This window comes from Penicillium mononematosum, assembly GCF_028829835.1.
Source record: "Penicillium mononematosum strain IBT 11891 chromosome Unknown utg000003l:1.0-8172316.0:1.0-8177699.0, whole genome shotgun sequence".
In the NCBI taxonomy this organism is placed as follows: domain Eukaryota; kingdom Fungi; phylum Ascomycota; class Eurotiomycetes; order Eurotiales; family Aspergillaceae; genus Penicillium; species Penicillium mononematosum.
Genome location: NW_026643273.1, coordinates 2,810,773 through 2,823,251, shown reverse-complemented (window position 1 = coordinate 2,823,251; position 12,479 = coordinate 2,810,773). Strand labels below are relative to the sequence as shown.

Here is a 12,479-nt window from a genome sequence, read left to right as displayed (position 1 = left end):
TGGGGCTCCCGTTTTCTTTTCTTTTTTCTTTTTCTTTTTTCTATACCCCTTTTGGGCAAAAGCAAATTACAGAAATCCAAAATTCCATTGACCCTTTAGCCGCTGGGAATGCTCTGTACCTATTTGACCGATCCAGTCCGATCTGCGGTCAATACTTCCAAGGCTGAGTCTGTTTCTCTCTTTCTTCTGATCCAATGTAAGAATCCAGATATGGTGGAAATTAATATATATATATACAGGACAACTTGTCTTTCCATTGTCCTTTCCCCCCAATAATAGCGTCACCGAGCTCGTTACGCAAGGGTTACAATGTGATGGGCGAGAGATCGACCACATCTCCCCATTTTGGATTTCGACAGGGGTGCAAGTGGAGTTAAAGATAATTATCGTCATCGCCCTTCCCGAAGTCTGGATTTCTGGATTAAAGAACTGTCTCTCCCTTTGTACCGTGCATACCCGGATGTGAGGTTGCTATTCTCTTTGCATGACTTCTTTACCACCCGAATTACGGAGTACATGATGCAGGAGATGCATCATTGCCACCATGATCTTTGTTGATGTATTCTTTTAGCTCTGACTTTTTTTTTGACTTTCATTTAAATGTTCCGAGCCCAGAAATAGACTACTCGACTCGACTTTCACAGGTTCACAACCACGTAGGTCGGCTTGGCTGAGTCGAAAGGAAACTTGGACCATGCGAGGTTTAGGCTACCTGCATTTTTGCAGGATCAACATTTGGAGGGTCATTCTCTAGTATCACCTGAGAAGGAAAAAGAGGGGTGGGCGCCAACTAAAATATAGCTAATACGTAGCGTATCGATTCAACGTTTGTGGGCCTGTTTCTGTTTCATCGGCAGCGTGGCACAGGAATCCATCGCAGACGCCACCAAAATGGGAATACAACATGGTACGCAATCTAGAAAGCAGGAAAGCCTAGTTTAAAAAAATTTGGGCTCTGAGCGGGAAGCTCGGCTATCCCAACCGGTTGAACCCACGGTTGAGCTTGACTTCTCAGTTCGGATTCAACGGAGTTGCCAATGACGTTTGAAGATGTATAGAAATATGATCAGTCTTCATATCATCATATCACCTGCAGCTTTCAATGTACCCCGTACAAAAATATAGGCAGGTTGCAGGTAGAACAGTTCCAAGTGTAAGATTTGGCGCCAATATCTAGAACTTGGCGTCTTGAACTAATGTGGACCTAAAATGGATGGAGCCACATAAGAAAAGAAATAATCAAAGACCCGTAAGAAAAAGGAGTAGAGCCATTCACAACGTGGCCAGGTGGATCTGATCGTGCTTAGGGCTCTGCCAAAGCCAAAAACAGACCAATACCCGACGCCTGGGTCACTTTGGTCAGGGGCGGTTACTTCTAATTTCCCTCTCTAGAATGCAGGATTCTGGAAATTACAATTTAAATTGCAATATATCTCTTAGAATAACAAGGGTCACATATTATTAGCATTATTGAAGTGCAACATATGAGATCACCAGCCTACAAGGAGCCGATCTCGATGCAAGACACATCAAGCCCATCACGCGGCATCCAAGCCCGTAGCGCAACGCATTTGAAGACCCACTTCCTGCACCATAAAAAGGGAAGAAAAATGAAAAGGAAATAATTGGAGACAACTTTCCAGAAGGCCAGATGTGTCTGATTTGTCTTGATCAGAGTTCTCCTCCGTAGTGGAACCGCTGACACAACCTGAAAAATGCCGATCTTCCATGGTATGTACTGAGCACACCGTAAGAGCGGCACAACATTGGGGATTTCTTTAAGCCCTGATCTAACCCCTTGAACACAAGAGACATATCCGCAGGATTCAGCTCATGTTGTACGATATACGGAGTACTCCGCCCAGAGGAGTATTAAATACGAGACTCCCAACACCCTGCATGCCGGGCAAGATCCGAGGCCCAGTACCATGTTTAGTTTTCAATATAATCTACTTAGAGTGAAACTAGTACTAATCAATAAATAGACACGGAGAGATACGCTGTAAAGCAAAATCAGCGGTCACGTCCGAGAGCACAATCGATCTCCAACAAATCAGCCTCGTTTTCGTTCAGTAACTTTCCGAAAGGGCGCGTATTAGATATCCACTCAGAGAGCACTGATGAACCTTTCCATTTTCACGAATCCACCGATCCACTATTGGGGCACAGGAGGGGGCCGATCTCAGCTTCCTTCATCCTTCCAGACGTTCCAGGTCTCGTTTATGATTGCCCGGTTCCCCTACTTAGCCCCAAAGAATGCAGCGGGAGCTGCGGGCCAGGTCAATTTGGCTTGCTTTAGCGCCATGTCATCAGCTCCTTACGGTGTAGCATCGGATGCAAGTGTCCTGCTCACCCTGGTCCCCGTGCGTTTCTCCTTTGTTCTTGTTTTGGGGCTGAGATGTGAAATGTGATGGGATTCAACAGGGATACGTACGTAGTGGACGGACTAGGACTAGGACTAACAAACAAAAAAATAAAAAATTTCTTGTTTATCGCCTCGGTCGCTCGGTCGCTACCTCCTCCGTAGGCATCCCCTAAATCAGATGTTGGTCAGCATTATTGGCGGGACCCATCTCAGGACTCGACGATCGTTGGGATTATCTTCCGACATGAAATGCCTTCAAAAGGTTGAAACTCACTGCCGCCTCCCGATAGGCTGCAATATTAGAATCAGCTGCTTCAGAACTGGGCGATTTGCAAAAGTTGTTTTAAACCCAGTCTAGACCTTGTCCTGTGACACAGCACCTCCAAGGCTGGGGATATACAGACATAGACACGTAAGGTCTAATGCACGATGCACGATGAAGGCTGCAGCCTCACGGTTATTTTTTGGTCACTCTTTAACTCTACTCCGTACAGATTCGAAAGTCAATGTGTACTATCATAAATGCACGGATATGTTCCCCACGCAAGGTCCAAGTGCAGTGACATTCTGAAGTCAAAAGCAGCAAAGGTGTGAGTCAAAAGACAATGGCGCCTAGCGGTCAAGCCAACGTGGTTCTCCTCAAAGAGGTTGGACCAATCACATTCCGCCATGGAAATTACTCCAAAACCTTCGACGTTTTTCCGTTTCTCCTCGGTAACCCGTTCCACATTCTTGGCCCTTTTTCATAACTCAGGTGCTGACCTCCTTAGTACGTTGATCTCGTTCCCAACAAGGGAAGGTCAAAGAGATCAGTTGGGGATCCATACTGTACTCCCTACTCCGTACTCCGTATACATGCAGGGGCTGATGAGGGGCTGCCCCTCGTATACTACGTAGCCCCAATAACTACTGACTACTCCGTATGTTGTATTAACTATTCCATATGCTGTGTATTACTATATTTATAATCGTCCAACAGTCGACATGTCTAGCTTATACCTTGAAAGACATCTAGTTGTCTAGAAGAAGCCCGGTGCAGCTGATAGCAGGGGTATATGCAACAGCTGCAGTGAGATGGCACACCATTTCTTGTTATATCGGGGGTCACAGTCCTGATCCTCTTGACTCGGCAGTTATCATGTGTCGGTGATAGAGATTTGCCTAGACCACACCAAGTACCAATTTCCTGTACGGAGTAAGCAGGGCATACCCACTTGTAATTCGACAATTCTACTCCGTACGAGTACCTTTTTCCATTCTACAGAGTACCAGATAAGAGGGGCTCAAGCCCTGGAGTCATCTCTCCATAGTTTTAATAAACTAGTCCAGATGAGGAAATGTAATTGCCCGGGCTCGCGTCAAGACTTTGAGACATCAGAATCTTGCCTATCACACATGCACTCCTCCGATTCGACTCGGTGCCTGGGGAGATATACATCCGCTTGTCTTCACCGCGTTCTCCAACGAGCACAAACTTGCAATTTTATCGTTTCACAACTTTGTATGCCGAGGCACGGATGTGATATACAGTGCTTCCGTGTATACCTCTCCACACCCTCTCTGCATATTCAGCGTACAACGTATGTATATACAACATAGAATATGTATTAATATGCGCCGAGTCCACATTACTTCAGCTTTCCATTCCACCTCCCCTACATATGCACCTACACACCAACACTTAATACAACACTTAATAAGTGGTAGTGTATTATACTCCATACAAACTCTATAGTTAATCCCGTATTCCCACTCTAAAAACCGCCCAAAAAAAGGTCCCGTCCAACCTAAAGAGAAAAAAATCAATACGATATTATCAGTGGAAACAAGACCCCCAAAAGCCCCAGTTTACCAAGTTGTCCCCACTAAACCGAGTATCATTGCCATATCGGCCATATGGTCCAACGGAGTCCCTCTCCCGCTTCTTTCCCGCTCCAACAGCGACAAAGTGGTGGATACAACCTTGGAATATAGTGTGTGACCAAGAGGAGACCAAGAGTGATGAGCACATTATTGATTTCGGGCACCGGCCATTGCAGTAGACTGGAACTTTACATTTTGCTCGTAGATCACGGGTGGAGTGGAGTACAGAGTCTTGGTGTGGATGAATGCTGCGCACTAATTGTTGGTGCGGGCTTGCGGTGTTGCGGTGTTGCGGTGTTGCGGTGTTGCGGTGTTGCGGTGCTGCGCTGTGGTTTTTTGCCCCTCAGATTTGAGTCTTACACTGTACATAGGTTTGGGCAACGATATTTTGATTTACACAACCAGACCAGTTCTGTTAATATCGATATATGTCTGTCTATACCTGGGCCGATGCTATCTACGTAGGACAATTTCCCATTTAGGGGATCGTGCGACTGAGTTTAATTTCCTGAATCTTATTGTTAGTCGCCTTGGCGTAATTCTCAAATTATCAATGTGCGACAGAAGAAGTAGGATCAACGGAGATATATATTTGAGACAACATTGGCTAACTAATCAAAATTCAATCCCGAGGTTCTTTGGACTGTCTCGGATGGCATCAGTTTTCTCCTCTTGTTCGATTCTGTGGTATATCGATCCCCGGTCATGCCGACAACGCTTTCGTTGACATGAGCATGGCTGTCGTTGTCCGACCGCGTCTCCACTAGGTCGATGGAAGAGCTCCGTGCGAAGCCATTTGTGCTATCGACTTGAGTAGGGGAATCGCCGGTCGCGCCGTCGACGATAGAGCTCTCGTCAATTGCAACGATATCCGCCATCAGATCGGCAGCCCCATTGTCCGAATGAACTTCGGTCAAGTCGACATCATTGGTAAAAATGCGCTCGGGAGGGTGGCATCGGACTTCGGGGTCAATCCGGGCACCACCAGTCTTGGGGCCCCTAAGGTCTAGCAAAGCATCAAAAGCCGTCATGCGTGAAGCCGGGGCCTCCTTCAGCATCTTTCGGGAACATCTGGCTAACGGCGAGTCTTGTAAATCCTCAAGAACCTTTTGATAATATGTGAGGCTACGGCCGGCCACGATCCTCGACTCAATCGGTCTCTTTAGAATCAGCTCCAACCCGATTATACCACAGCCCCAATAATCAACGGCTCGACCATGGGGTTTTCCCTCGATCTGCTCGGGTGCACGATACTGTTCAGTGCCTGCGCCATCGTAGGGAATGTCCGTGGCGTCAGATGCGCATCCGAAATCAGTCAGCATTACATCCGGGGGGTCGTAGCTTCTCACTAAGACGCTGTCTGGCTTCACGTCCCTGTGCCAGATGCCGTGTCGGTGAAGAAAATCGATCGCCTCTAGAAGCTGGGCGAAACAAGCGACTCTGTCTTCGGCTGGTACGTTTGACATATACAATGAGCGGAAAGTTGTGTTCACCAGAGGTGATATGAGGATGTATTCATGCAGAATAACGTCCAAGGTAGGTTTCAAGCATTGATTGAAACAAGATCCGATCCGGGCCTAGTTGTGTGAGCTAAGTATGGCTGGAGGAGAGGTGTATTTGACTTACCGTTTGAGCCTTGGTTTGGCCTAGTTGGTGATACCACTGGAGAGTGGTTGAGAGTCGTCGCTAGCTTTCATTGTTAGAGGCACAGAAATGACCCGTAGGAAATTGGGAACTAACGTGACTCAACCCGGAGATACGCCGAGTCATTTCCAGCTCTTGTTCCACAGCAGCTGCGTTTCTCCTCGACTTGGGAATCTGTCTCGCCGCCGCTGGTTGTCCTGTCCGGATATTGATAACCATGTAGACGATGCCGAAGGCGTTTTTCGAAATCGGATGCTGTACTATCCAATTCCCAAAGCGCATATCATTCTCTTTTGGAATAGGCAATGCCAGGGGACTCTGAGTCTTGTAATGTTCACGGAAATGCTTGGTTAATTCAACCTGGAATTGTTCGTCTTCTTCGGCAGACAGGTTTTCATATCGCAAAAAGAAAACACATTCCCCTATCATGATGGTATTCCTAGGCAGGATTAGGCGTTGGTCAGTCCTGAATATCTCCCCATTCAGCATCACCTTCTTTCTCCTCTTGTTGTCAGCGATGAGAAAGAACCCACCGGCTCCCTTGAGCCAGCTGAAACGAGCATGAATACCGGCAACCCGGTCCTCATCTGAGCCGGGGTAGCCCTTTTCCTTGTCATCTTCTATACACAAGAGAAGGTCCACGCCGCCGTTGTTGAGGTCTTGACGGCCACTGCCAATCCTCCATCCAAGATCAACACGTTCAGGCAACGTAGTCAGGGACAGTTCGAAGCATCTTGTTGGCCTGTTGTCGAATACTGTTTCCTTTATAAACTTCTTGTGGTGCTCAGAGCCCGAATCAACTGCTGCATCAATAGCCAACCTTGCCATTTGATTCATGGGCATCAACATTGCGAATCGGCCAACGTCAGGCCGGACGGGCTCTGGTGTGTTTGGCTCCGTAGTTGCACCGCTAGAAGTTGGGGAAGGTGGAAGAGACTCCATTGTTGACACCAGTGCCGTTTATCGAGCAGTAGTTTATTCTGCACAATGGCCATACGGAAACCCGACCGGCAATATATAGACTGGACATACCATAGCCGCCGAAACGAGCGTTTCAAACATCTTTCCAGCTGTTGGAAGGGCGCTATTCGTAACATCTCGTTAAGGGATCGAGGCGAATGGTTGTAGTCTATTTACCACGCCCGAGCCCTTTCTATCATATGACCAGAGTCAGCGCTTCATCACACCCGTGGATGGACTCTTAATACATGCCATATATCAACTCCTCTCCAGGGCTTGTGCCGGTTTAAAGATAGACAACCAGCCAGGTCGACCAGCCGGGTCCCCTATTGCTGTCAGCTCGCGGCTCGTGCAAAAAACCAACAATAAGGAGCCAGCCAGGTTGTGTTTTAAGGCTCAAAACACGTTTTAAGAGCTGTATCGAGAGCCATTTGACTATCCGGAAGCTCTCACTCTATGTTACTTGCAGGATTTTGCGGAGATGTTGAGGTAGCATGTTTGTTGAGACAAGTTTTTTGTGTTTTGGTCACTTTTCTGTTGCGATACCTGTTTGCCTCAGTCCTAACATCAGACCTGTTTCGGGCATAAACAATAGAAGTTCTTCCTCTCTTTCTCCTTTAGTTGCCCAATTCGCATTTTATTAGCTTCTCTTATATCCGTCCCTCTCCTTCTTTTCTAACCCTGGCTCTTAACCCTGTCTCTCAGTCTTTCTAGCATGTCTCTGCCATGTCATACTTCTGAGAAGCTATCAAGGTAATGTCCACTAACATTCCGTTTGGAGTGAGAGACGTATGTGGAAAGACTTCGCCTTCTTTCCTTCGTCCATGTTCTCTTCTACTTCTCCTCCCTGCTTCGAACAATATCGTGCTCCGTCTCCTAAGTGTCTCTACTCAGCAGCATTTACTCGGTATGCAGAAGCCGGGCTTTAACTCCTGCCAAGGGAAGACTAGCGCTGATACAGTTTGATCGTGATCGTGTCGTTCTCAGTATACAACTTGTTATCACAATGTATCGGCGTCTCGACGTTTCAACCGGGCCTGCTTTCGGTATTTTTAATTCTTCTTGTTGATTCTGGCCGTTTCTATCCTGATCTGTCATATTGGGGGAATACGAAAAAGAACCAACATGGAACTCGGATTCTTCCATGTGTGAAGAGGTTAGAGAATTCCAACTTTATTACTCGCTGTAGTATGCAATTCATGTTATAGTACTTCCCAAGGTAATTTCTTCATCTATAGATATCTGATCCTAACCAGCCCGGCTGGCGCAATGGTAGCGCGTAAGACTTCTACCACCCGCCAAACGGAGGTATCTTAAGGTTGCGGGGGACGCCCGGGTCGGGTTCTAATATTTTTAACCTACGTGAATCTATTAATCTCCTATCTCATAGGATGGTCACTTCATCGTTTCACTTCACTTCATCACCTTACTTCTTCTTACTTACTTCATCATCCCATATATTATTGACCCCTCAGGGATATCAGTGGAGTATGCATTATGCTTCAGCGTCTAGGCTGTTTTTCTGACGCTCGGTGGTCACAAACGTCATACGGTATGAAGACTGATGGTTGCTTGCCTTGAAATTGATGATCTATCTAACTAATAGTCATTTCGAAAGTCCTGAATTCGATATCCTCTTGTCTCAGTCTCTTTTCTTTATCAACTGGACACTCAGTACTATCAGGCAGCTACCTGGGAAAAACCACCTAGTTAGAATTACTCAGCGTTACCGTCCACTTGGGCATCTCAGACATAACCGCACAGTGCCTCATCCCCAAGATGAGATCGACCCCCGGAAGTCGCTGGAGAAATGCAATTACCACTCATGGTTTCAACAGCTGAGACTTGAACTTTGTGCTGCAGATCCATTGTACTGGCCCGTTATTAAGGGAGTGAACCACGGTCCAGCCGGGCACAAGTACCAACGCCCTATTTCCGAGCTAGTTGTTTCCATCATTGCCAGGCCAGGGCATTTCATCCATGCAAGTCAACAACCAGCAACTGGAAGAGATTGCTCCAGGAAACTACAGATCAAGACAAACCCCTTCCTCAATACGGACCAGAAGTCAGAGAGCACAGACAGCCGAATTATTATCTCCACTTGAATTTGGCTCGACCCAATGAAATTCCAAAACATGTCTTTTTTGCTCGCTCTGCATTGCCGGTTACCAAGAGTCTTTACGGTGGTTCACTGCTCAATCAATGTCCTTGAAGTGGCAGAGTTGGACAAGTATTCAGTACAAGGAAGACGTTCTGGCGGAGGCAATTCTCTCCTGCGTTAAAGGGAATTTGGAAGATAAGTGAGGAGGCAGGTATAGAACTGGATTATCTGTCGCCATACTCACCGGACCTGAACCCTATTGAAGAATTTTCCGGAGAACCCAAGTCATCGACTATACAGTAACCCAGGCTTTCTCTGAACCATAGGACAGAAAGGGGTCTGGACAAAGCGGAGAAAACACTGAATAGGAGATGTACGATATGCACCTACGCAGGCATTTTCTGATCCAAACGTGCACAGGAGTGACTGTCTGTATTTCTGTAAGGGTGACAGGGATGTATCCCAACTAGCTCCCAGGGGTTTTCTGGTGGAACAGGCGATTGATAGGCTATCTCTTGGGTCTAACCTGGGCCATGTTGCGTCCGAAGTAGGAGGACAGGTTTATCGATGGATTCTGTTAAAAGCTTGACGGCTACTTGGCTATGAAACGAAACCAATCCACCATGCTGCCCAGGTGATGCTTCAGCATAGCCCCTCTAAGCCGAGGAGGCCCATCCCTCTCAATCATAGCTTCATTCACCCGTTTCCTCGGAAGGCCACGTAATAAAGGCGTTTTTCAGACCCAGTAGAGCAGGTGGTCCTGTGAAAGATTCTCTCGGGTTCATTCCCATTGAAGGTGGCCACGCCATGTCACCACTGTCGCTTTTAAGGACGCCGCTCGGTGAAACCCTAATCACCTCGAAAGGTTTGATGTGCCGCGTGTAACCATGGCTTGACTGGTGTTGCCCTGATTGGATCGTCTTTTGATTCTTCACCGAGATTGTGATATGCGATTGGTCCTTAGCGTAAACACCACCCATTCGAGTTGTGGGGTGAGTGTAGGATCTAAAGCCCGGTACGTCAGCCGCATTGTCTGATATCAAAAGAGGTTCACTTTACCGGATCAAGACTCTCGTTGTGCGAGGGTCCGTCTGAATGGCCGTCGTATAAGCGGCATATATCAATGCCCGAGCAACGTCTTCATCCTTTGGCCGTGCGACCTTCCAGACATATTCGATTGTTCGTGAAGCCATCGCAAGTGTGTGGCCAAGGGCCAATATTTGATATGAGAGAGTAAGGAGAGAGACATATGAGAGAGACAGGAGAAAGACAAGAGAGAGAGATACGAGAGAGATATGAGAGGAGGGAGAACATGTAAGCCCAAAGAAAGCATTGGATGGCATGGAGTGAAGAGCAGTGGAACTTCCTTTTGTAAGCCCTTCAGACTACTCCAGCAGTGCTTTTTTTAGCTGCAAATATATTGCTTTGGCTTGAGCTTCTCCAACATCCGTCACCTGCGCTCTGTTGCGGTATTCCAACCATGAGCATGACGCGTTCCCGCTCGGCAAGCCTATCACATCATATAGACGCTTGAGGCGAGGACAGGACCTATCGCCATATGCAATGCATTGACAAGGCATTCTAGGAATACGATTCATGACCAGGCTGAAGGCAGGCAAATGTTTCATGGATCAGGGATATACATTAACTGCGCCGTACCCCAGCTGGTCATTAGAGCTTACAGTTTCGAGGTCAACAAGGATCGGCGACAAGGGGTAGGTATAGCCTACTGTCAGAATACAGACCGAGTACATGGATTACCGAGTCCAATACCATGGAATCATGTGATTTTAGACTATGCAAATTGCTTACTAATTGTGTCCGACCAGACTGTCAAAAACGGACCATTGTTGTTTTTAGTTAGTTAGAGAACTTTACCATCGTGAATTTACCAATACGTTCGCCATACACCTGATTTCCGTCAGTTATGAGCCCGGAATCGCTTCAATTTTGATCTCTTTTCCATCCTTTTGTTAAATCTCATATATATTGAGCCTATATTTGCCTAGTTTTAGACCGGCCCCTGGCTATACGGAGATAACAACCCCTGAATTAAGATAACCCCTAAGAAGCATTAATAATAACATTGGAAATCCATTTGCGAACGTCAATCGAACTGTCACAATGTCGGATTACACTCTCTCTGCGAATTCGTCCTCTCGCGTTACCTTAAAAGGACATATCGAACTAGGAGCTATGGCTCTCGATGATTAAAACCATTGCGGAGCAGTTCAACGTCTGGGATCTATATGATCCGGAATTAGATACGGAACCCGCACTTCCGAAAGAACCGATCGAACCGAGTTAGGAGGATCTAAAGAGAGATTATCTAATAGACTGGTTTTATCTATATAGCGTACTAAATACGTAATATAAGAGAAAGCTTAGTGTATATAAAAAAGAAGCTCTAGGGTAGGAAGATAGTTATAAATATAATCCGCTAGAGTATCTATAAAAAATACTAGGTTTTTATAGACTAGGAGACACTATAGGGACTGCTTAGGAATCTATAATAGCGGGTCTTACCGGAGTGTAACCCTATATATAGAGTAAGCCTTCGCACGGTATAGAGGAATCTAGATAGAGGTCTAGATAAAATAACAGACATTGATTAGTGGCTGCTGAATTGGCAAACCTTATAAAAACGCTATATAAAAGCAGGGATTATAGAGGCTAGGGAGGCTTTAATCCAATTTCTAGAAGCTATATTAGTGATTTCACTAGAATTCTATACAGCCTAGATCGTTATAGCTGAGATAGCCTCTACTAATAAGAGAAGCGAGGAAGAAAGATAGGCTGATTTCGCAAACCTACTTACCTAGTATAAAGCCTATTAGCTTATGGCCTATAGAAAATAGGTAGTATAAAGAGGCCTATTAAAAGCTATGTTTTTAATATAGTAGGGCTACTAGGAAGCTCAGCCCGGAGATTCAATAATAAGCAGCTTAGCTAGTAGATCTACTAGTAAACTAGCTAGGAAGAAACTATCTAATTTTCCTATTAAAAAGCGGTTCTGTCTATATAGTAAGATAAGATATGTACTATAGAGATACTAGGCTATATTCCTAGAGGATAAACCGGCTGGTATGCTAGATATATACCTAGATAAAAAGAAGGTATAGGATAGAGCTATAAAGGCAGACCCTAAATGGAGAGCCTTTGTTGAAAAGAAGCGAGTAGAAGAGAAAAAATATATAGGCGAACCTAGTTTTCCAGCCTAGAGCACTAGGCTTCTTCGTAGCTAAGAACTAGCTAGTAAACGACGCATTTAAGATCCAGAAACCTGTAAAGATCGATCAGAAACATTCTGAGATCGATCACGAACATTCTGCGATCGATCACGAACATTCTACGATTGATCACGATCATTCTGCGATTAATCATGAACATTCTATGACCATTCACGATCATTCTATGTTCTACTAAACTAGTTATAATCCTCTCTACGATAGATGGCTTATCGATACCGGTGTATAAGTCTATATTTATAATAACCGGAGGTTATTTGTCGAATTTTAGAAGACGACGAGCTCGATTTGGGTAGGA

General features: G+C 45.8%; 2 protein-coding genes across 2 annotated transcripts; both read right to left on the bottom strand.

Annotated features, from left to right (window-relative positions):
• Positions 1–4,839: 4,839 nt before the first annotated feature.
• Positions 4,840–6,814, bottom strand: N7519_006034 (uncharacterized protein; the record flags this gene model as incomplete). The annotated part of the gene is made up of 3 exons (XM_057292810.1): positions 4,840–5,805; positions 5,855–5,914; positions 5,969–6,814. 3 exons carry the CDS (start codon positions 6,812–6,814, stop codon positions 4,840–4,842), a joined length of 1,872 nt encoding a protein of 623 aa, XP_057147621.1.
• A 2,811-nt stretch (positions 6,815–9,625) lies between these two features.
• N7519_006033 (uncharacterized protein) lies at positions 9,626–10,126 on the bottom strand (the record flags this gene model as incomplete). The annotated part of the gene is made up of 2 exons (XM_057292809.1): positions 9,626–9,938; positions 9,993–10,126. The coding sequence occupies 2 exons, from the start codon at positions 10,124–10,126 to the stop codon at positions 9,626–9,628; spliced, it is 447 nt and encodes a 148-aa protein (XP_057147620.1).
• Between the last annotated feature and the right edge of the window lie 2,353 nt (positions 10,127–12,479).